Source organism: Elgaria multicarinata, chromosome 2 (genome assembly GCF_023053635.1).
Source record: "Elgaria multicarinata webbii isolate HBS135686 ecotype San Diego chromosome 2, rElgMul1.1.pri, whole genome shotgun sequence".
Lineage (NCBI taxonomy): Eukaryota > Metazoa > Chordata > Lepidosauria > Squamata > Anguidae > Elgaria > Elgaria multicarinata.
Genome location: NC_086172.1, coordinates 111,676,916 through 111,701,689, shown reverse-complemented (window position 1 = coordinate 111,701,689; position 24,774 = coordinate 111,676,916). Strand labels below are relative to the sequence as shown.

General features: G+C 39.5%; 1 protein-coding gene across 8 annotated transcripts in view; it reads left to right on the top strand.

The window, feature by feature from the left end:
* SHANK2 (SH3 and multiple ankyrin repeat domains 2) overlaps positions 1-24,774 on the top strand; it is a 353,842-nt gene that overhangs the window by 104,400 nt on the left and 224,668 nt on the right. Inside the window, exon 1 of one of the 8 annotated variants that reach the window (XM_063117403.1) lies at positions 23,632-23,852. The exons of the other annotated variants lie outside the window; for them this stretch is intronic. Within the exon in view, the coding sequence (XP_062973473.1) occupies positions 23,816-23,852 (37 nt within the window). The 5' untranslated portion in view covers positions 23,632-23,815. Of the gene's footprint in view, positions 1-23,631; positions 23,853-24,774 lie in introns of those variants that run through there. 8 annotated transcript variants of the gene reach the window in all.

The window sequence follows — 24,774 nt, the reverse complement described above, 5'->3', positions numbered from 1 at the left end:
TTAAATATAGAAAAACGTATTTGACATGCCAAAACATGTATATTAATTAACCAAGCTGGAAGGTAGATAAGCTATTTGTTCCTATCTTGTGTAGAATTCAGAATCTGAGAAAGGTACAAGAGTTCCTCTGTGTCACTGAACACATAAATAGTACTTTCCTAGTTCTGTATTATTTATGTCTTTTATTACATTTTTATCCTTCTTCCTTAAAGCAGATCAGGATGGTGTATATGCCCCCTCCTGTTTTATCCTCAGAAGAACCCTATGATGTAGCTTAGACAGGGGTAGAATGACTTGAACCATTAAACCTCTGTATTTAACATATAACGGTTTAAATAGTCCCTTCCTACAAATTAAGTAGGATTTACTTCTCTCCCTGCAATAGACTCTGGTCAAGTGGGAAGGTGATCCCTTCCTGTATAAGTTGGGGGTTTGGGTGCCAGCAGGAGTAGGGGCAAACTAGATGTGATCTTGTAGGCCGTTTGCATTTAAACATGGTACTGTCCCAGTCACACAGAAAGTAGGCGTTGGATCCAATTTTAAAATCAGAAGGTGTGTACAGATGAGGAACCCTTGCAGGCCTTCTCTCCAGGCACTTTTCTCCCAGTCAGGACTCTGATACTGGAATTGATCTTGGCTGAGAGAAAAACACTTTGGGAGAGGGGATGTAAGGAGCTAAGACACCAGAGCGGGGTTGGTTCAGTTCCCTTGACCCAGTTCTCTTTTTCTTTTAACTGTTTCTATATCTTGGGGGCAGTGCTATGTTTCAACACAGCAGCCATTTTCTTTAAAGCTATTACCAAATCCTTCCTCAGTGATTTTTAATCTTGAAATAACAAAAAGTTCTGTCTGCTTGTTTGGTGGAATGGAAGGTCTATAGTCAGACCAATTACTGTGGGGTATTTTTTCTGTTCAGTGATCCATAGCTGAAACCTGATATTCTGGCTTCTCTGTTAAGCTCCATGTGGTGGTCTTCAAGCTCATCCTTGTGCCATTTATTCCTCATCTTCTGGGCTCTATTCCCAGGTTTCTAACCTCTTTTTCATGTGTCTCTGATGCCTGTTGGTTTATAGACCCCTTTCTCACTCCACCTGAGATTATACCACAGGATTTGCTCTAATTGGTTAGTTTCCCTAAAAAATGCTAATAATACCATGAGACCTATCTCTCTTGTAGCTGATTCATCTCCTAGCTCCACCAACACAGAGCTTTGGATAAAATTAAACCAGGATTTTCAGAAGCATAGCTTTTCTTACTGGCTATGTTAAATTCAGTTTGTTTGTTTTTACTGTATGTGTGCCTTACATTAACTGTAGAATAAAATGGTCCTGAAGCTGCAAAAAAGGGGAAGAAGCAATTGCAAACATGCAGTAAATAATGAACAAAGGAAGCAAGGGGAGTTTAAGAATGTCCCCTTACCCACCCACATCCCACCCCATTCTATCTGTCCTGCACAGTTTTGTGGGTTTATCAATGCAGCCCAAACAAAAATATATGCCACAAAAAAGAAAAAAAGACAGAAAAGTCTTTTTCTGCAACAAGGTGATGACTTGTGCATCCCTAAACCAGCTTCCCACAACCCAGTGCCCTCCAGATATGTTATTACAACTCCCTTCATCCCCAGACAGGTATGGTGGGCACCAGGTTGGAGAAGGCTGCTCTAGACAAATGTCTAACAAAATGTTGAAAGGAATATTTTATTTATTTATTTATTTATTATTGCATTTATATACCGCCTTTTTTCCTCTAAGGAACCCAAGGCGGTGTACATAATCCTCCTCTTTCTCTCCATTTTATCCTCTCAACAACAACCCTGTGGGGTGGATTGGGCTGAAAGTCTATGACTGGCCCAAAGTCACCCAGTGGGTTTCCATGGCTGGGTGAGGATTAGAACCCGGATCTGCCGACTCCCAGTCCAACACTTTAGCCACTACACCACATTGGCTTTGTGAAAAATTATGATCTCCCTGTATTCCTGTTGGAATAAAATGTTCAGTAAAAATACGAGGAGCTGTTTTTTGTCATGTAATCAATGGCTCTAAAAATTATTAGATATAAACTTATAGGAGGGAAACTATCTGTATAGTTTGAACGTTGGTTTCTTACAAATGAAAAGATACAGGGCCTGCTCAGATGGCACTTCAGGCTCTGTGGTTAGCAAAACTGTGGTTCTCTGGGGTTAGCACTAACCATAAGTTGTGCTTTTGCACACAACACTTTAAGCCACGGTTAGAGCTGCTAACCCTGCTGCAGACAGTCTGACTGTGGTTAGTGAGTGAGCAGAGTTTAGCAAAACATCACACAAGACACATTAAACCTTGCTGCTTAACCAAAAGCTTTAACCAACAGATTTTAATGTCTTCTGAACAGGCCCACAGAAAATATAACCAGCATAAGCACTAATGAAATGGAGTGAACTAAATAGCAAATCATATGTGTGTGTTATAGATTATTTATTTATTTATTACATTTATATACCGCCCCATAGCCGAAGCTCTCTGGGCGGTTTACAAAATTTCTTCTTGTTTAAAATACGAGCTTTCAAACTCAAATTTATTATTATGTAGTATCTATATGAGTGCAGAATATTTAAAAAGCCTGTAGTGAACACACAGTCAATTATTGGAAAGCATTTAAGCAAAAATAAATAAATAAATAAAAAATGTGACTGTGGATTTTTAAAGAAATCTGTCAGTCATAAATGAATAGCTAAGGTTTTTGGTTGCATAGTTTTAAAAGGCCCATCAAGCCCCACAGTGAAATTTGAGATGGCAAGGCAGTAAAAGTGCTGCTTTGTGAGGCACCAGTTATTTTTATGCTTTGTGATAGTCCACTGACTTCAGAGAGCGCAGGATTAGTAACAAAAGAATTTCTGGACTGCAGTTATCTGAGGACATTGTATTTGGGACTTTGTACTGTTCTGAAATTGTAATTATTTTCTGTAATTTATTATGAATGTGAGAGTGATAACTTCATATGAAATAATGGACACCTTTCCTGGCTTTTGTTTCCAAGAAGAATGGACTTCACACAAGAAAGTCCATGGGGAGAGTTTTGTAATGAGGTGAAGAGGAATGAATCTAGAGAGACAAAAGTAGGGTAAAAACAACAATAAAATGAAAGGTATTATTTCAGTTTACTTTTGACGAACAAGAGCATACTTTCAGTGTATCTTCATAATGACTCTTAGTATTCTTATTGGACAGTCTGTGAAGCACTACATTGACACAACCCACTAAATTCATGTCATAGTAGGACATGATGGAGGGATTTGATGGCCATGGTTTTCTGTGTCTTTTAGGAAACAGGATATCTAACTATTTATGTATCACTTTGCTGAACAAGGGCAAGAAGAAGAATAGTTTTGGTACTGAATCCACACAGAATGTAATAATGTACTTACTTTGAAATGGACCAAGGCATTTGTACAATTGTACATCTCCAATATAGGGGATGGACATCTTTTAGGGTAGATGTCAGCATATGAAACATTCTGGGCCAAATGCAACTTAAAGGCAGCACCTGGCTGATCAATTGAACACTGAACATTCTGCCTCTTTGAACTGCTGCTTCAACCACAGCTTCAGTCTCTGTGCCTTCATGAATCCTGTTCTGTGAAAAGGGATGGAATGGGAGAATCACATAGATGGTTGTTCCCTATGTCACTTTCTGCTGCGAACTACAGGTGATTGGGGAGATGTGGATTGTTGATAAAAACAACCATTTACATCAATACTATTATTATTAATTAAACAGCTGTTGGTTTTGGCTCTGATGTTGTGACTCTACATGGTTCCACCTCTGACATCCACATTGTGAACATGGATGTCTGAAGAACAGCAGCCTATACTCACAGAGCTCTACATGTGTAGGTTTCCCCTCCTTAGATGTTCCTTTGCAGCACACTGTTGCAGAGAACACCAGCTTATTTCCATTTTGAATCCCCAAATGTTCACTTTTGGTTCCAATCTCCATTTTGTCTGGAAAGGTTATGTGGCAAAGTCTAATAAAGGAGTGTTTCATCCTATATGCTGTGGCTGAGGATTTCTTCGAATTTCTAATGCTTACTCTTCCTCCATTTCCTAATTCAATCAACACCTTTTTACACTGAAATCACTTTCAAAGCTTTAACATAACATAGATTCTGTCTTTCCTTATAAATCCTTGGGTGTTTTGGGGAGATGATATTTCTTCAGCTTTTCACCTTCTCTCACTGTTCTCTCTTGCCTCTATTTCTATTTCTGTCTTTTAATTAAAAAAAAATATATAAAAATCTTCACCTTCATCCTCCCCTGCTCTACATTTTTGCTAGACAGGCGATTGCATGAGGCATGAGGGAGGGGGAGGGATGGAGAAGGTGGAGGCTGGAGGATTTCTCTTGCCAGCCTTCCCAGTCTCCTCCTCTTCCCACCATAGGAATGCCCCCATTCTGTTCTCTTCAGGAATGGCGGCATGGTTCTCTCTGTGTCTGCTGCAAGGCAGTGTGGGAAGAGAGCTTGGACTCCTGAGTCCAAGGTCGGAGCTCTGTCTTTGGAATCCAGGAATTCAAACTATCCTGTTCCCACCCAGGCAATGTCTAGGGGGAGGGGTTCCCGCCCCAAACGCCTCAGCTTTGGAATTTTCCTGAATTGGGGGCCCATGCAGGTGCAGAGCCCATATTTGTGAATGCACAGATGTCTACTTGAAGAACTACAGTTACAGGTAAGCAACCAGGCTTTTCTGCAGAAGAGAAAGTAACTCATTAAAGTGGAGTGTGTTAACCAATTACCACAAGCACAAGACTTATTAATGTAACTCCAAACCATAATTTGGTGTTAGATGTGAACTTACTCATGGAAGAACAACCCTCGCTGAAAATAAAGGTAAAGGGAAGTCATTTCTCAGCAGACTTTTTAAAGGCATGATCCTATGCATGTTTAGACAGAAAAAAGTTCTGCAACTCCCAGCATTTGCTAACATGAATGGAGTCCACCCTTACTGATGTAAGAGTGTCCACAAGCATATAGATAGGGACAATCTGGTAGATATTATATGTTTGAATTTTTTTAAAAAAGACCTTTGACAAAATATCTCACCAAAGGCTCTTGAGTAAACTTGTCAGCCATACGATAAGAAGACAGGTCCTCTTATTGAATGTGAACTGGTTAAAGAGCAGGAATCAGAGGAAAGGGGTAAATCAAGAGTTTTCATAATGGAGGGAACTGAGCAGTGAGTTCTCCCAAGGGCCTGCTGGTGTTTAACACTAATCAGCAATCTGAAACGGGGGTGAGCAGTGAGGTAAATAAGTTTGTGGATGGCAGCAAATTATTGAGGAAATCCAAAGCAGCCTCTGAAGAACTCCAGAAAGATCTCTCCAAATAAATGGGTAGCAAAATGGCAAATGAGTTTCTATGTGAATGCAAGGAGATGTACATTGAATCAAAAGAACAGAATTTCATATATATGCTGATGGCATATGAACTGGAAGTGACTAACCAGGAACAGATCTTGATTTTGTGCTGGATAGCTCAGTGAAAGGGTGGAACACTGTGTGATAGCTATATATTAAAAAGGAAAAGTTGGAATGATAAGGGGAAACCTTGAAAAGAACTGCCCATACTATAATCCCTGTTGTCTTATTTGTTCATTACAGTTTTATATTGCCTTCCTCCAAGGAGCTCAGGGGCAGTTCTTGAATATCCCAAAAGGTTTCCCCCCACTTGTGAACTAGATTAGGCTGAGAGAAAGAGTGACTGTCCGAAGTCATGAAGTTCATGTCTATACCAGTGTTTATCCCAGGGATCATCCCTGTGCGTCCACATGAAGCACAGGGGATCCTGGGAGCAGGGAATGATGGTCCCTACATTTCCCCAGGATATCTGGGAAACACTTTTAGCCTGATTCTTTCCATGGGCGGTGTGTGGGAGCCCATCCTGGCTTCGTCCCGCCTCCTCGCGAGTAAATGCGAGGAGGCAGGAACCAGACATGGGGCATGGAGCTCTTCAGGTACTCTGTGCCCATCAGTGGTAGTGGGGAGCAGGAGCAGTTTGGGGGTCTTTTTTTACTTACAGTTTTGTTGGAGCGCAAGTGCTCTCATCTCTGTTAGAAAAAAGAAAATGGCGGGTCGTGACATCCCTCCTTCCTCCCAGGATGTTGTGCGCACGTGTGAACAAAGGATCTCGTGAGCAGAATATTGCAAGATTCTCCCTGCTCCCTCCCCTGGTGTAGACATCCCCTAAGTGAGCTTCATTACTGAGTTGGGATTTGAACCCAGTTATTTCTGCTCCTAGTTGGACAACGTAATCCCTGCACCATATTAGCTTCCTGGTTATGGGTTTCCCCTGTGGGAAAGAAGGTGGTGATTGAGAAGGACCCTCAATCTGATCCAGTAGGGCTTTTCCTATGTTCTTGCAACCCACCCACCCTTCAAGGATACTTTGAAGAACTTTACTGTGAAGTAGCTTGGATTATGGGTTGTCAGGATTTCATTTGTTGAGCGTTTTCTATTCTTGTTATAGTCTTTGTAATAAACGTCTGTAGTTGTACCATATTGTGTTTTTATTGCAATGTGCCGATTGCTTTGAGAACTGATTAGTTTTGTGAGAATTTCTCTTCTTGTCAGAAACTGTCATGACAATTCTTTAATGAGAAATTTTAAAAACCTCGTGGGTATTTAAACTTGTTTTATCTTTACCAGATAAACTTGTTCATGACCACATAGCAAAGAAGTAGCTTTTGTATAAATGAATAATGACAAAAAAAGCAAAGAATAATTTGGTGGGCAAACGGAATTACCAAACGTTTCATATAGCAGGGATTTTATTTGGAGGGGGTTGTTGACCATACCCCACCTCCACTTGATTGCTCAACTTCGCATGCCAGTGTGGTTTTGGAGATTAAAGACACCTTCAGTCTCTACTCCCCAACCTGGTGCCCTCCACAAGTTTTGGATTACAGGATTCCCAACCGCTGGCCATGCTGGGGCTGATGGGAGCTGAAGTCCACAGCACCTGGAGGACACACAGTTGGAGAAGATTGCCTTTCACATTAGATTAAAAATAATGGTTAGGCAGCCCCAGAGCTGGGTGCTTTTAAAATAGTTTTAATATTTTAAAAAATCTGAGCCCTCTTTTGAATACAGCTCAAGAAAGATGGACACATGGTCAGGTAAAGAATTACGATGATCTTAGAAATGGATAACTTAGTTTGTTGCTGCTCCATTAAATAATGCTTATAACAAATTCCAGTCTCATTTTATTCTCAGAGAGGTGTTGGGGAAATCAAGATTTTTAGGAATACCATTCAAACTCTGAAGCAGGCATTTGCTAAGCTCAGACTTTTTTTTTTTTAAAGAAGGGTTAGATCAGGACACATCATGTGATATTATCTGACATTACACAGTGCACCCATCACATTGTATCATCATTGAAACATTGTTCTCAATTTCCCCCTCCCTTCCACAATAGCTAAGTCAATGTGATTCTTGCAATTGTCCTCGAAACTAAGAAGGGACTGACTTTATCCATTATCTGATAAAAATAACTCTCCATATAAGGTTGCTGCCAGTTCTTAATTTTATGAATTGTTAATATTACTGGTGCTTTTTCTAGATGGTGTTTGTCAATATTTTTTTTGGTCAGGCTGGCTTAGTTTCCACGTTAATTAAAACTAGTTCTGCCTTCAGTTTATGATACATGAAACTGAAATTGTTATGTATGATAACGTAGTACATATGAGCTAATTACCTGTTATATGACCTATTATATGACCTATCATTATATTATGTCCACCCTAAGGTTTTTGACAACCTAATTCAGGCCAGCACAACTTCTGGCTTAGTATTATTATTGTTTCATTATTTATTACATTTCTATACAGCCCAATAGCCAAAGTTCTCTGGAAGGTTTACAAAAAGGTAAAAAACCATATCAATATAATATAAAACATAATATAAAAACCATTTACATAGAAACACAATTTAAAACAACCAACAATTTTAAACAACCACAATTTAAAACAACCAACAATGAGGGCGTGTCTACACCTCCCGGCAATCCGGGAGGGAGGGGGGAGGATCTCACGATACGCTAATTGCGAGATCCTCCCCCTGTGTTCACATGCGACACCCAACGTCCATGGAGGAAGGATGTCACACCTGCCATTTTTAAAAAGAATGCAGGAGCTGGAGAGCACCTGCACTCCAGCAAAAAAGTAAGTCAAAAAAGAAAAGAAAAAAACCCTGACCCCACACCCGATGGCCCCGGACTCTTCCCGTCCTGGCTCCTTCCCTGAGATGACCCCTGCTACTCGTAGGGAACAGGGAAGAAGCTGGGACAGCTGGCCACACCACCCGCAGTCCTCGGGATCGTCCCATGTCTGCAGGAAAAACTGAGAAAAAAGGGTATGGTGATAACCCAGGGAAATGGAGGGATCATCCCTCCCTGTTCCCGGGATCCCCTGTGCGTCATGTGGATGCACTGGGATGATCCCCGGGATATCGCCTGGTGTAGACATGACCTGAGGCTTTTACAGCGTCTCATTCCTCAAGTTTTGTTTTTTCAGCCTCTGAACCCATCTGGCTAACTTACCTCTTAGTGGATAGGAAGAGAGAGGTTTGTGGATTCAGTGGATCCACGTCTCCCCCCTCTCCACTCTGTTCTTCCTCCCTGACCCTCTTCCAAGGTTGCTGTTGAATCTTGGAAGTGTTGACTGCAAGGTTTTTAGGGGATCCCTGTTTGGATTTTCCCTTCCTGAGGTTGCAGTTGTTTCTACCAGCTCAGGAAGGGGTGGGGGGAATCCACAATATTCTATGGTCTCTGGCATGCTATTCCAGGAATCAGATGATTGCTCTGAGAAGGTTTTTTTTTTTTTTAACAGTTTGTGATATAGCATGGGTGTCTGCCATTCAGAGATTTTTTTTAAAGTAGACTTTTGGGGTTATCTAAAATAGTGGTTTTTTTCGATCCATGTAAACAATGTACTAACTTGTCGATTCTTGTTTGCAATCTCCAGTCATATTCTTACAAATTAACTGATATGCAGGTAATATGATGTGCATGATACAGCACTATAAAATTTTATGAACTGGATGTGCCACTAGTGGATGTTTATTTTGTTTTTGGAGTCAAAAAAAGAAAGACAAGCTCTGGTGCTTATAAAAATATTTTTTTTCTTTAATGAATACTTAGATAAGCATTTTTGGAGTGACATATTCTTACAATTTCTTACAATGACACTTTTTTATAGTGATGTATAAGCCATGTGGGCTTTCATTCAAAAACGAACTTAGACTTATAAGTAACATTTAAGAGAACTCATAAGCAACTACTCCACTCCGAAGAATCCTAAACGTACTTACAATTGCTGCCCCTCAGCCCTCAATACCCCATGCTGACAGTATACCCCATGAACCACTGAACCTCCATAGCTGCAGGGCTCCAGTGGTTGCTGGGCTCTGGAAATTCCCCCCACTGCTTCCCTCTTCCTACCTGGGGCTTGGAAAATTGCTGAGTGTCCCTAGGAAAATTACATGTCCCAAGGTTCCTGGTGCCGGGGTAGATGCTTCCAAGAACCAGGTAGACAGAGAGAGAGAGAGAGGAAAAAGGGGACAAGAAAACAAGAAAGAAGGTTCCTTTTATTTGGGCAGCTGCAGCCAGAGCCATGTAACGATGGGTGGAAGTGGGCAGGTGGAGAAGTCCACCCTTCACCCAATAGTTCATTTCCAGCTTGCACATGCACAATTCACATTCCAAACCAGGTAATTATGAAGTACAGCAACAGCACTACATTTTGTTTTGCCATGCATATCTAATTTCCCCAAACCTTTCAAGCAATGTTTACTAAGCTTTTTGTTCTTCTGCCTCCTCACATTAGCAGATATCCTCAGAACATATTTTCTCCCCTTCCACTTTCTCTTTTAATGATTGGTAGTTTCTTTTTCAATACTTTTTTTTTAAGTGAAATAATCTGTAGTATCTTGAGAAGAATAGTGAATTTAAACACCAAAATATATCTGTGTCTGCTGTGTTTAGAGACCGTCCTTGGGTCTGAGCAATTACTTTTTTTCTTTTTGGCCGATTAGTTTCTAGTCACGTTTCCTTAGTATATTTCAAAACTTTTATATAACAAGAATAAACTGATGTGTATTTCTAGTTCCTTACACAGATGTCCCATCTGACTTACAAATTTATAAATCTTAGGATTATTCTCTAGTTTAGAAAGCCAATCTGTCCAACTCATAATCTTCTAGAACTAATGTTAGAAAGAAAAATACAAGGAAAGATACAAATTAAAAGGTTGATGAATATATCAGTAAATCAGTATATTGTCTGTTCTGGGTTTGCCCTTTTTCTTATAGAAGATGGATGCCTCAATCAGATATGACTGCATCTTCATAAACTTTCTTAAAAAGATAAAATCCTGCCAATCAGATGCTTCTGTACATGTAGCAAAACAATGCTAAGCAAATCTATTTATAAAATGAATTATAAAATTCAGAGTGCAAGTTAACCTCAGTGTTATTTGTTATTTGTATGGTTGCATACTTCCCTCTCCCCCTTAATGGTTAAATTGTTTGTGTGTGTGTGTGTGTGTGTGTGTGTGTGTGTGTGTGTGTGCATAACATTACATTATATTATATCCAGCCTTTCAGTGGCCAAGTGGCATTCCTGAGGCAGTTTCCAAAAGAGGGAAAAATGGAAAAACAGATTAAAAAAATGAAATAGCACAAAACAGAATCATCATCATCATCCAATTAGTAAGCTTTACTATTTATCCAAAAGTTGGAATACTTTCAATTATCTTTCCAAAATTGAAATATGTATTCAAACTTACTGAACTACTTTGGCATGAAATATGTTATCCTGTATCTAGGAATGAAACTATATTATTAAATGTATGCAGCTGTAATCTAAAAGAAGGAACACTTAACATTTCAAGCTACAAAGTCTGGGCATATTTCAAAAGGTGCAACCTGCACCTATGAAAGTTTATTCAGGAGAAAGTCCCGTTTAATTCAATGGATTTACTCCCAAGTAAGTGTTCACAGGACCATAGGCTCTAACTGCACAATCCTATGCATGTCTATTCAAAAGTAGTTCAGTGGGACTTACTTCAGGTAAGTGTGCATAGGATTGCAACCTAACAGCAATCCTGGCAATGGTTGGGTAGGAGGTCAGAAGGTGGAGGAACCACCTTATCCAAAGCCCTGCTAGGCTTTAACTGACAAGGTGGAAGGGAGGAAGGAATGGATTTTTTCTTTTTTCCTTGTATCTTTTTTTAAAAAACCTTTATGTTAAAAAAAAGTCAACCTATTGTTTGCAATAGAATGGAAATTATATACCCAAGCTCCAGTACTGCTAAATATTCTACATAATTCCAGGGGTATGTCAAGAGAATGGGAAGACTTCCTTTAGTTCACCCTATCACTCTCACCCCAAAAGCCTTCTTTTGCATTTACCAACAACTGTAGAAGTTTCCACAGCAACTAGGAGTCCTGTGTGAGGTTTCCCAAGGAACTAGAATGATAGTTGTGAGGGCATATCTTCCTCTCCAAGGTTGAACCTGTCTCTCTGCCCTCAGAGGGATAAAACGAATACATCTTATGACTCCTTGGACATCCCAACAGGGACTGTTTGATTGCAGCCTAAGTGCTGAAAAAAAATCTTAGGCCATAGCTAGACCTAAGGTTTATCCCTGTATCGTCCAGGGGTCAAACCTGTTCACCTAGGTGACACACAGGGGAACCAGTGCTCAGGCAGGGGTGAACCCTGGATGATCCCAGGATAAACCTTAGGTCTAGCTGTGGCCTGTGTCTTAGTCGAATACTTCATCCCAGCACTAATATGAAGGGATGGGACCATAGCTCAGTGACAAAGTACATGTTTAGCTTGCAGAAGTCAATTTGCAAATACCTTACCAAGAGAGAGGGAGAGATTGTGCCTAGGATCACCTTCATTAAAATAGAAGGTGCAAACCTTTATTCTAAAGGAGGTGATCTGCAGTGCAATCCCTTTCTTTTCACAATTTACAAATACTTATTTGCTTAGAGAGGCAATGGATTCCTAATTGTTTAGGATCATTTATATGACCAAAACAGAAAGCACTGACCTTACTCTATCCCAGCATCATTTGACCTCAGTGACGTCATCGCACTCACTATGTGATCGCTGATTTGCTGGGATCACTCCAGGAAGTAGAGATGAGAAAACAGCACAGAACTAGGATCCCATGCTGCAAAAAGCTGCGAACATCACTGAAAAAGAAGGGAACTGTTTCAGCTTCTTAAATGTACAATGCTTGCCCCCTCAAAAGTTCATAATTAAACAGCCCTAGACTTTCCCCCTCACCATGGCCTAGTTTGGATATAATGAGAAACAATGCTTTGTCATCATATGCAGAAGCTTCAGGCTTGTCCACTGCTTCATCCCCTCTGATTTGGCACGGCCAAGTGGTGGAGATTGGGATCTTTCTTATTTAGTTTCAAGAATGCATGCTGATACTGGAAACAAAATAAAGGAGTTTAATGCCAATTCTGAAACCCCCAAGAGCTTAATCCAATGGACCACTGTGCCAGGATAAAACATTAGACCTACTGTTACAAATCGTCTAGTGTTGCACTTGTGAGTAAGACTCTTAGGACATTTTACCACATGACTTGTTGAAAACCTTGTATGAGTCATATGGGGTAGTTAGGAATTGTGATATAAACAGAGTAAAAGAATGACAACCCAAGTGTTACTATGTTCTTGTTGACAGCAGTGCCCTTTTGTGACTATTATTAACACAAAATATAAGAGTTCCAAGTGCCAAATCTCATAGATCAAATATGAGCAACCACCACAGAGCATGTGTAGAAACACAAGTGATAAGACTATGCCACACAGTTACCATGCAATTTGATTGGGCACCTCTAAACACTCCTCCCATCACATCCTACATGCCAGCTGAAAGAGGAAGAGTCAGAGGGAAGACCATAACCTAGTTTGGATGATAAACAATGCTTGGTCATCATATGGCACAGCCAAGGGGAGGAGATTGGAATCTTTCTTATTTGATTTCAGTTAACCACAGTTTAGCATTATGCCCTAAACTGTAGTTAATCTTATCTAGGATTAGGTGAAACAAGCTTCATAACTCATGGTTTGAAGTCGGATTGTTTCAATTATCCCAAATTAACCACAGTTTAGGACATGTCTAGATGAGAGCTTATCCTGGGGATTGCCCCAGGATCATCCCTGTGCATCCACATGACGTACAGGGGATCCCAGGGGCAGGGAGGGATGATCCCTTCATTTCCCTGGGATTACCGGGACAGCTTTTAGCCCAGTTTTTCCCACAGTCCTGGGAAAGGACTGCTGTCCTGGTTTTGTCTCGGCTCCTCGTGAGTAAATGTGAGGAGCTGGGAACCAGGCATGGGGGTGGGAAGGGGGAGCGGGATCATTTTTTAAAAAAACAACAACCCCAACCTTATTGTTGGAGCACTCGTGCGCTCATCTTCAATAATAATAATTTAAAAAAAACCAAAATGGCAGGCACGACGTCCTCCTTCCTCCCAGGACATCACACGATGCGTGTGGACTGAGGGTGAGGATCTCACAATCAGCATATCATGAGATCCTCCCTTCTCCTGGTGTAGACATGCCCGCAGTCTTCAAAGTTGGGTTGTTTCAGCTAGTCATAGTTTGTTTGGTGTGGATTTGGATTTCATGACAAGCTGTGATGACTCTAAAAAAGAAGCAAAAGCACCTGAATTCCTCTTTCTGTCTTCATGAGAGGAGAAGGGAGAGGAAATTCAGAAGCTCTCAGGGAGGCTAGGCTCTTGAAATGACATAACATATTTTATCATTATCTTTGGATGAGGCCTATGTATGAGAATCACATATATAAAGGATTCATGCAGCAAACATGATCTACAAAAAACATTTTCTCTACTTTCTACTTCTACTTCTACTTGTGGTCTGTTTTTGTTTCATCTAAACTGTCAGCAAAATTGCTACAGTATGTGTAGTTGCTGGTGTGGTGTAGTGGTTAGACTGTTGGACTATGACTGGAAAAACTCAGCTTCTAATCTCCACTCAGCCATAAAGCTAACTGGGTGACCTTGTTTCAGTCACTATCAAACTGACTTCTATTATGTATGCTACCCAGAGCTCCTTGGAGAAAAGGTGGGATATAAATATAATAAAGAAATAAATAACAATACTCATAAACCAATATTTCCTACAGACACCCATGGGATCAAGCTGTATCTTAGAAATTCTGTCAACGGTGAACTTACATATGAACTTCCTTGCTGAAATTTTATTTTGTGTCTCACATGAATATCTGGGTGCATCTATAACGTTTTTTAACTAAAATATATGACAAATTTATGAGGGGAAAGAATAATTAATGGAATCATCTTTCTTTACACTAATAATTTGTTAGTAATAAAAACTGTTAACCCAAGAACACAATCCTGTACTTGAGATCTGTCAGCTGAACAACCATAGAGTTTGGGGGAAGCCCTACTGCTCCAGTAGAACATTGGCTAAACCAATATCATAACCAATATACTAGTGGAACATCCCTGAACGAGCTTTCCATGCAGTGAAAATACATGGGGGAGTCATAGGTTGGGCAGAATAGTACAGGGGAGGTTCACACTAATCCTCTACCCCTTTCAATCCATGCCCATGCACCTGTTGACAGTACATCTTTACACCATCTTTACCTTGGACCTGGCACAAGAAATTTCCCTCATATCAATTCCATGTGTAGAGATGCCAGTTTTGTCTGCGTCTCCTAGTACTGTTTTGTCACTTGTCTGATCATGCAGAAGGGGGAGCCAGACCTTGTGCCTGGGAGGCAATCCCAAGCAGCAGTGGCCAGAGTCAGAAGTGTGCCTGAGCCATCTGCTGTTGCAAACAAATGACCTTTTGCCCACCTCTTAGCCCATGACTAAATTGGTGTCTGGGCTCTGGGGCTGTGTGGAGCACACCCATATTGGATGTAGTGACAAGAGGCAATTGCCAATACCCACCAGGGTCTGGAGAATGTCCTGGAGCAGATTCCAGAGCAGGCAGTGGGTGTGTTTGCTTCCCTAGAGGACTTGCAAGTGTTCGTGGAAGGTGGGATGAATGCAGTCCTTGTACATAGTGATCGACTGGTCCAGTGAAACAGAATTTGGGGGAGGGGCTCCAAGCAGTAGCGATCATGTGGGTATTGTTGCTCTTTCGTTCCTCATGCACAGTGCTTCGTTCCCATCTCCAGATTTGGTAAACCCCCCTTGTGAGCTTTTCAAGAAGCACAGTGTGGCCCTGGCTAGACCAGCAGGCCTATATCCCGGGATTGTCCCGGAATATGCTACAGGATTGCCTGGGCTTTGGCTGTTACCTCTGCCTGATTCTCTGCGCTTCTTTAGTGGTGAGGGTGTGGTGACATGACAGGCAGGCCCTCAGCTCATCCTGTGCAGATTTCCTCTGTGTTCCCTCTGTGTCCTTACTTTTTCCATGCATTGAATATATTCTCATGAAATTAATGTAAATTGTTGCTTCATTATCTCTCCCACTGAACATTTAAGAGAGAGCATGCAATTATTAAAAGTAATATATATACAAAGTTATTTTGACATGGGGTTGCTCCTTTGTTTCTTATTACTGCCATTGTATTCTTGCTTATAACATTTTTGTTATAGATGCATCATTTGAAGTCTGAGAATTTGAAAATGAAAAGCAGACAAGTAATTTATTTATTTTTTGCATATAGCAAAAAGTAAATTACAGTGCCTCCTACTATAAATAGGTTTAATTTCAATTCAGTTATTCATCCATCCCAAATTTCTTCACTTCCTCCTTCTCTCAATGGAGCTGACCATATAGAAAATTACAAATGCTACCAACCAACACCTACATATTTGTACAAAGATAACCCCGCAATACTGCTGTGAGGTTCTTTTTTTAATCATCTGTTATTTATACAAGTATGATTCATTCACAGTTATTTTTACAAAGGGAAATGCAGCCTACTAATACAGTTTAAAATGCTCTTATTTTAAGGATCAGAAAGGCCAGCATCTCAGGTTTTTGTTTTCTCCAATATTTTTCCCCAGAAGAAAGATGTGGATACGTTTGTGATTTAAACTGAACCTTCACTCTCAAAAACCAGATATCTTATTCTTCTCCTTCTCAAATGTGTTTTCTGTTTGATGGATCTTACCAAGAAAGTGAATTTCTACTAAGCAGTGATTATACAACTTGAGATCTGAAGCCCAAAGCTTGTTTTGGGAGATTGTTTGGAATCAACTCTGGAGCTTCATTAGCCTTCTTGAACAAAGGGGAAGTGCCAAGACGCCCTAGCCGATCCATAGCGACAAGCCACTGGCCCTGTGTGAGGCTTTTCCACCCCATCTCCTTGAGACAGGGAGGGCTGATTTTCATAAATCCCAAGCTGCCTGGGAGGGAAGAGAGTAAGGCAAACCCAAGCAATCTCCCTCAAAGGAGTGTAAGAGAGCATTATAGTAGGTAGTAGTAGCAGCCCTATGCTTTACTTTCCTTTTTATATGGTGTGACACCTCTGTCTTTTGAGAGGCACATCTGCCCTTGCTGCTGAGTAAATGGGCAAGATGTGGAACAACTTAGTGAAGAACCTTTCGGATTGACTCTGTCCACCCAGGCTAACTTCTGGGCAGACAGGTGTATAAAGGGATTCCTGTTCCAGCTTGAGCAATAACATATTCCTGAACTTTGATATGTTCCTATATCCTTGGTTATTCTTTGGTCATGACTTCTGGTTTGCTCCTCAGTCTTGCCTCCTTGATTGTTTTCTGGTCCCAAGTTCTGGCTTGCTCCTCAACCTTACCTTCTGGTTTGCCCTTTGATCCTGCTCTGGTTCTTAAACTCTGACTCCAAGCTTTCCTCATTGTTTCTGGCTCACCTCAGCAGTGAGCAATTAACAATTAACACAATCTAGCCTAGCAGTGTTGATTGTAATAGAAAAAGCGGCTCTTTTCATCAGATTGGGTTAAAAATGTAATTGTGCATATATCTATCCTCATCTATATTTTGTCTATTCATGTTTGATATAGGTAGGCAGATACTTAATATGCACATTCTTTGATTCCATTGAGTGATCTAAGGCAGATACCAGCATCTGCAAAACCTGGGCACTCTGCTGCCAAATATCATATTATTATTTATGCTAAGTACTTACCTGTTAAGTATATCTTTTGATCCAGAAATCAGCAGGAAAATTGTTCTTAATACACATTGATGAAAGCCTTTTTACACATCTACAGCTTTCCCACACACCACTATGGAGAGGTTTAAAAAGGATGGACACCTTTAGGTGTGCTGGCCGATAGTCACAGTGTCAGATTGCGTAAATATAGAAGATAGTTCAGCTCTGTATTTGCAATTGTTTCATAGATTTTTTTTTTTGGTAATGTTTTACTGTTGATGCCTTGTTATTGTATTGGCATTTTATTATATGAGCTATAATGTTGTAAACTGCCTTGAAAGGTGGCCTAGAAATATATACAAATAAATGAGTTTCTCTTCTACCGCTAGGGTTGTGAGTGTATCAGGACAAAAGACACTGTGTCAGTAGGAAAGCAACATTTTCCAGGGGCCACTGGAACCTGTTGTCCTGGTGCATTGCTACATAGCACAGCAGACATTGGAGAATGTCTTATCCCCTCCCCAGCAACTGGGGCAACATTGCTGCTGGTAGTCCAGCTAGTAAGTAGGGTTTAAATGGAAGGGAAGTGTGTTTGGGGAATATGGGAAGTTCAGTGGGAGGGATTGGATGGATGGGTAGGGGTAGTCTAGGAATTCTTCTCTGGTTCAGCTTTTAAACCAAACTAGAGAAAAATTGTATGGACCCTAATACTAATCTCTTACTTGACCCTATGGAACTTGTATTCATATCCCTGAATTATGCTTTTCTCAGCATCTCTATCTTTAATATATGCCTGGGGGATTCTTGTAGGCTTCTGGCTTTCAACAGTCTTTCTTTCTAATGCCGCATGCTGTTTATAACCAGCAGAACAGTGCTACTCTTTGAAATAAAATTGACTCTACCAACATTTTGAAGCGCAGATGCTTTGTCCTATTATTTACCAACCCAGCCTCACACATAAAGTAAAACAATATGGCATGCCATCAAGCAACACAGAATAAACTCTGAGCACCATATTTGAATTATTAAAAGCCTTTTTAATACCTGTACAATTGTTTTATTTATTTATTTAATATTTATATACCACTTAATATAATACATTAAATGCATTATTTAAAACAATTTCAGTTACAATAACTGTACGATACAAAGCAATACAAGGAACGGTAAGATGAGGCAGCATATGAGCAATTAATAACAAGCTAGAGAAAGCCTGGATAAACAAGTGTATTTTTAGAAGGCATTTTAACCATACCACCTTTTCTGATTCTTGAACTGCATGGTGGAAGGTATTCCAGGGGGTGGGCACCACCACTGAGAAGGCTGACTTTTGAGATATTACATAGTGACATTCTGTTAGTTGTGGAATAACCAACAAGGACTCCTATAAAAATCTTAAATGTTGGCTGAGTATGTATAGTAGGCAGTGGTCTCCTGGTCTCAAGTTGTTAAGGGAGTTGTATGTCAACAACATAACCTTGAAAAAAAGCTTGGTAGCTAATAGACAGCCAATGCAGTTCTTTTAGTATAGTGTAATGTGACATGGTTGAGTGTCCCACTTAGAACCATAGCTGATGCATTCTGCACTAGCTACAGGTTCTGAATGCAGAGTACATTACAGGAATCTAGTCGCAAAATTACCAGTGCATGAACTATCGTGGCTAGGCTATCCCTATCCAGGAGTGGGCATAGTTGGTGCTACTACCAAAGTTGGTAATGTATGTTCTGAATCACTGAGGTCACCTGGGCCTCCAGTGACAAAGATGTATCCAACAACAATAGATTTCAGTGACAATGAAAGTAAGGTAATGTCTACATAAGAGAAGATACCATGTTCATTTTATTCATAAAATGAATATACATTTGTTTCTCAGTTTGTTTGTCTTCTTCTACATCTAGAGATGTGAAGGCCTGCCAAAAAAAAAAAAAAAAACCTGGAAAAATTCAGAAAAAAACTCATTTTTTTTCTGAAGCCTATTTTGTTTTTTTCTGAAAAATTGAAAAAAATGAAGAAAAAAATAGATTATGGAATGTTTTATTTTACTATGATGAATAAATGTTTAAGACAAGGTGTTCATATATTTACTTCTCCAAATTATTTCTAAAAACTATGTACAGTAGCAGATTATTACAATTTCTGTGCACCAAGGACAAGGAAGTGCTAATATTGCATTTTTTCAATTTCCCCCCAAAATTCTGTTTTTTCCCGAAACCCCCCAGAAAAAATAAAATCTCCATGGCTTCAAAATTTCTAGAAATTTTACATCTCTATCCACATCTGATCTCTCCTCTCCCTTCACTTTCATCTTCAATCTAGTTGCTTTTCCTCCTAAGAGCACAAAATGCACTCAAATCTAATTACGTACTTTTGCTGAAAAAACCAGATGTAGCCCTACTATTTGATCATTGTGTCTTAGCAAATTGTCATTATACACAAATACAGCAAAAGGAGAAGGACAAAAAAAACCTATACAATTTAGAACTCTACTAATAGACCATTAAGAGTTGAATAATTTCCCACACAGTCTTTAAACTTCATGGCATGGTTATTTGATCAGAGAAAAAACATACTTACTCAAATGGTAATCATATTGATACAACCTGGCTTAGAATGTTTGATAAGCAAAGCTTTCAAGCTGAGCGATACAGCTGTCAGAATTGGACACATTGTGTTCACCCTTCCTGAGTTAAGTCATGCCTGCTGGTACCCCTAGGCACAACCCCTCCCATGGTGCACCCCTATAGTCCTCTGAGAGAGGGATCTGTCGACTCCATTTCCCTGAGGGGGGGGGGAACCCAGAGCAGGAATTAGGGGGCAGGCCTATAACTCTGTTCATCTACTAATCTCTCTCAGCTTCAAACTGAATGGATTGCAATGCTGAGTGCCAGCTAGGGAAGCCTGCCATAGTGGCTGAAGATGCTACTGTAGGCTTCAGTCACATGGGACACACTTAAATTAATTAAAATTACTGTGTTTTAAAACAAAAGTACTCTGAAATGCACATTCCTAGGGCTTCCTGAGTATACATGCTTCTGCTGCTAAGAACATTTTTAAATCAATAAATCAATGGTCTTGGAGTTATGTTGATGATGGACAGACAGAAACACATCTTCTTTTATGATTATAGATAAACATATGGTTAAAATTTGCTTGCTGCAGTTCTGAATCATCATGCCAGGTTTGGTTGCAATCAATGAAATGATAGGCCGCTATTTTGTTTCAAGACAGCAGACACAATTTTTTCATGGTGAAAATCTGGTTGCTGCAGTGCTGAATCAAGATGCAAACTTTGGTTGCAATCAATCAAATGGCATTGAAGCAGTAAGTCTTTTAAAAAAAATGTTTCAAGATGGCAGACGGATTTTTCACTATGCCTAAAACCATCCCAGAAAGAGGTAGAACAACTCTTAAAAGTTTCATAACAATCAGATTTATGGCTTTTAAGTCCATCAAGGACATACAAAAACACACTTCCTTTTATATTTCTCCCCTGTGCAGATAAAAGATATAGGCTGCAATAATATTTACACTTACTTGCAAGTAAGTCTACTTAAACTGGGTGGGCTTTATATTTTAATAAACCTGTAAGACTGCTTTGTGGATTTTATTTCAGTCTTAATGTAAAAGCCCAACTTCTGATAGCAGGAATTCTTCTTCCTTTGCAAAGAACTGTAGTTCTGTGTAGCTCTGCACTTTTGCAAAGAGCTTCCTTAACAGGTTGTTTATCCCATTGTTTTCTTCAGAACACTAAGGATGCAGTCGTATGCATGTTTAGACAGGAAAAAAAATCCCCATGCTCACTGGGGAATGTTGGGAGTTGTAGGAATTTATTTCTGTCCAAACATGCATAGGATTGTATCTTAAAACACTAATTTTAATGAACTTCTATTTGATTGTCCATATTACCGCTAAATTCTCAAATCCAAAGAGAGCGAGAATATGTATTCTTTCTCATTTTTGAGCTCATGTAGAGTAATTTTAGAGATTTATTTATTTATTGGAAATAAATAAATACATCTAGTAGATACATAGATGTGGCAGTTGCTGAAGGGCAAGGATTGGCAGCAATTTGTTGGAAGACAGAGCTGTGTGTCACAGTGCTTTTCTTGTGTTTCCCTAAGTTGGCCTGCTACCGTCAGGTTTGATATTGAAGTAAGATTCAAGTCTCAGTCTGTATGTGGAATGGGTGGGGCGCCATCTTGTCTTTGCCTTAGGCAATACAGTATTTTAGGCCAGCCCTGGATGCTAGATTCTTGTGCTGTGCCTGTCTTACCCTAAGTGTGTGCTACGTTTTGCGCAGCACTCCCTTGTAGCTTATTACAGGGCAAGATCAGCAAAATAGAGACACTCCTAAGCTTGAGTGGGTGGAGCTAGGGGTGAAGTCTGACAATTGAGTGGTGTGGCATGATGTGGTGGACAGTGGAATGAAAATGAAAATTAGGAGGGGAAGAGAACATATATTTTCTCTGGTTGTATTTTGCTGATATTGTTTATTAATAAATTAAGGGTGGTGGTAAAGGCTGAATGAAGCACTTACCTCCCTCAAACTCCTCCCACTCCTCTCTATCAGTTCCAGTTCTGACTTGCATTCAACCTATATCTTGCCCTGCACTCCACTACATTTTCCGTTTTTCTCCTCCTCTCTGTTTTTCCCAATCTCAGTTGAGTGGGTGAAGTAGAGAAAAGTAGCATCTAATAAAAGCATCTAATTTGTATTATGGAGGCTCTTGAAATGAAAGTTTAGAAGAAAAAATTCTGAATGTGCCTTGAAAAGAATACAGTCACGCCAGTTTCTTTGCTTTTATCAGTGACAACATGCAATTAAATGCTCAACGATTATAGCATTTAGCATTGCCATAAGGCGAAATATATCAATAGTAGAGAGGTTTATACCCTGGGCTTTAGATAACCTAGCCAGGGGTTGTGGTAGAAAGAAGCAGTTACATCTTTATAATAGAAATGAATGAAAGGTGTCCATTATACAGAAAATGGTCTGGGAAATGTGGCTGCCCCAGCTAAATTGGGTGATACAGAGGGCAAGAATGACATGCATGTATTTGTAACAAATAATGGAGGGTCTTCATTCTTTTCATATTTCAAGTGATTTCCATGTGTATTTCTGACCTCTAATTTCCTCTGACTATGCTGTGTGTATTTTTCATCCTGTTCAAAATCATTTTGCTGAATTATACAACAACTTAGTCCTTTAAAATAAACTCTTGTTGTTTATCCGTTCAGTCGCTTCCGACTCTAAACTTAATAATATCTTGTTTTGGGGAGTGGCTCTTTTCCATTGCAAACTAAGACCAACTTAAACTCTGTAAAATATTAAATGAATAAAAAACTGTTTCATTTATTTATGCTTGCTAATTCTTTACTTGTTACTTTTAGATGCAAAGGAGGGTAAAATATAGATTAAAATGTCTTTTCTCTCTCTCTCTCTCTCTCTGTTTATTCATGAGGGATTTGATCTTAGCAACTAAGAGATCCAGACTTTAACTTAGGTACCTTGCCAACCACAGGAAGTAGTACACTATTATTAGCAAATTATCCATTTATTCACATTTAGGACATTTGTTTTTATTAGATCACAAATCTAATTCTGCATATAGTACTACTGAAATTTTCTGTTGTTTTATATAGCTGTGCCTCAGTTTTGTGAAATACAATGTGTGACTTCTAATATACTATATATGGAAAGAGATACATTCCTTCCAGTTTCGGTTTCATTACCATTATCTCTTATGTTGCAGTCCTAAGTAAACTTATTTGGAAGAAAATTGTAATGCAAACAATAATATTTCAAGTGAGCATTTTATGACTGAACTATGAAGGACAATTGCATAGACATCCAAATGCATCCGTTGAAACTTCTCCCAAATGAAGCTTTTGAAAAGCTATAGAAGTTTTCATAATAAAGTGCATCTTTGTTAACTGTGTGGTAGAATATTTTCATAAAGTAGAGAAGAATTAGAAACAATTCTACTTTTTTAAAAAAACAAAATTAAATCTGGATTGGGAGGTTTCTTCAAATGTTTAGGGAGGGTTGAAACTTGGAAGCAGTTAATTGCATACCTACAGGGACTAACCACTGGAGACTAGAAAACATTACTAGAAACCAGCAAACGAGTATCGGGAAACATTTGGGGGCAGGCTGCTGCTGACTAAGCTTCACCAGGTCCAGAACTCCCACTGCTTTCAAAAAAAAAATTTCTTTAGCCTGTGAAATGCTGCCATGAGAGAAGATGAATGATGCTCCCCTCCCCCTCCAAATGTTAATTTTGACCCTACTTGGCTTGCGCTGCTTCTCCTCGCTTCAGTCATCCCTATTCTCTTACTCGTAAATGTCTCAGTTACAAAAGCAGGGGAATGTCTGAAAGACTGTGCCGGTGGTGTTCACATGACTAATACTATGAAAGATAGCAAGATTTTTTTGAGCCGCTCCAGTCTGCGCACAGTTGGCTGCCAGCTGACAGACAGAATGTGGGGTGGGCTTTGTCACCAGAATGCTGGGAACTGGGTGCCTGGCTATGCTTGTAGTTATACAGCGCACGGAAACCTGCTGCTTATGTCAGGGTGCAAGCAGTTAAAACACATAGAAACTGGGTAGCCTTTATTCCTTCCTCATTTCAGCCAAGGTTATATAATGAGGGGATTGCTGCTAAAGTAAAAGAGAAAATGAAGTCTTTGTTAAATGCCTTAACAAAGAAAGAAGGTAAGCACTGAGCGCAAAGCACTTGAGGCTTGAGAACTGCTATTTTCTTGTGCACGCTTAATATGATCTGCTTAGTTACTGTGTAATTATACTAAGTTCCTTCCGTATCTTTTCCAGAATTCCTTTATGTTAGGCTGTCCTTTTAGACAACTCATTATAAGGGCTTGCGTGTGACTTGTTCGTTCTGCGTGCCTCAGAGAAGCTTTGTGTTTCATTTTCGGAAAACGCTCTGTATGTATTTGAGTAAGCATAAGGAATTTATTGGGTTTATATTATTATTGAATGTTTGAGGGGGGGGGGAAATATTCCAATAGATTTTGATATAGTATTATTTAATTCATAAGCGGTGGTAATTACTTAGAAGCATGCTGTTAGTTCTTTTTTATATCTTTTCATCTGAACTATAATTTATTTTGAAAATCACTGAATATAAATGGAAGTCAATCCAGCAGAATTTAAAGAATTCATATTCTTGTTCTATAGCTTGTTTTTTTAAAAAATACAGTTAAATTTTATTACGAAAAACAAAATAAATAGTGCACGCAGGGAGCATATCGGAAGTATCTTTCCACTTGCAGTGTGCAAACTGACATGGGAAAGGGAAGAAAGCAGTTGTATAGTGGGGGAGATGCCTATACAATATTCATGGTATTTACACCTTACCTTAAAAAAAAGTAACTGTTTTAAATCTAGTCTTTAAAATAATGTTTTGTTACCATCGAGTGAAAATTAACTCAGAAACTATTAAAAGACCTTTACACTTGCCATATGGCGAGGGAAGGGAACCTGAATTCTGAAATATATAGAAATCACTTCGGTGTGGCTTTGTTTCTTCTGAAATTTGGAAGTCCTAATGTGGAAGTCATATATATAGCACAATCCGTGAATAAATTAAATTGGAGTATTTTGATTAAAACCATTT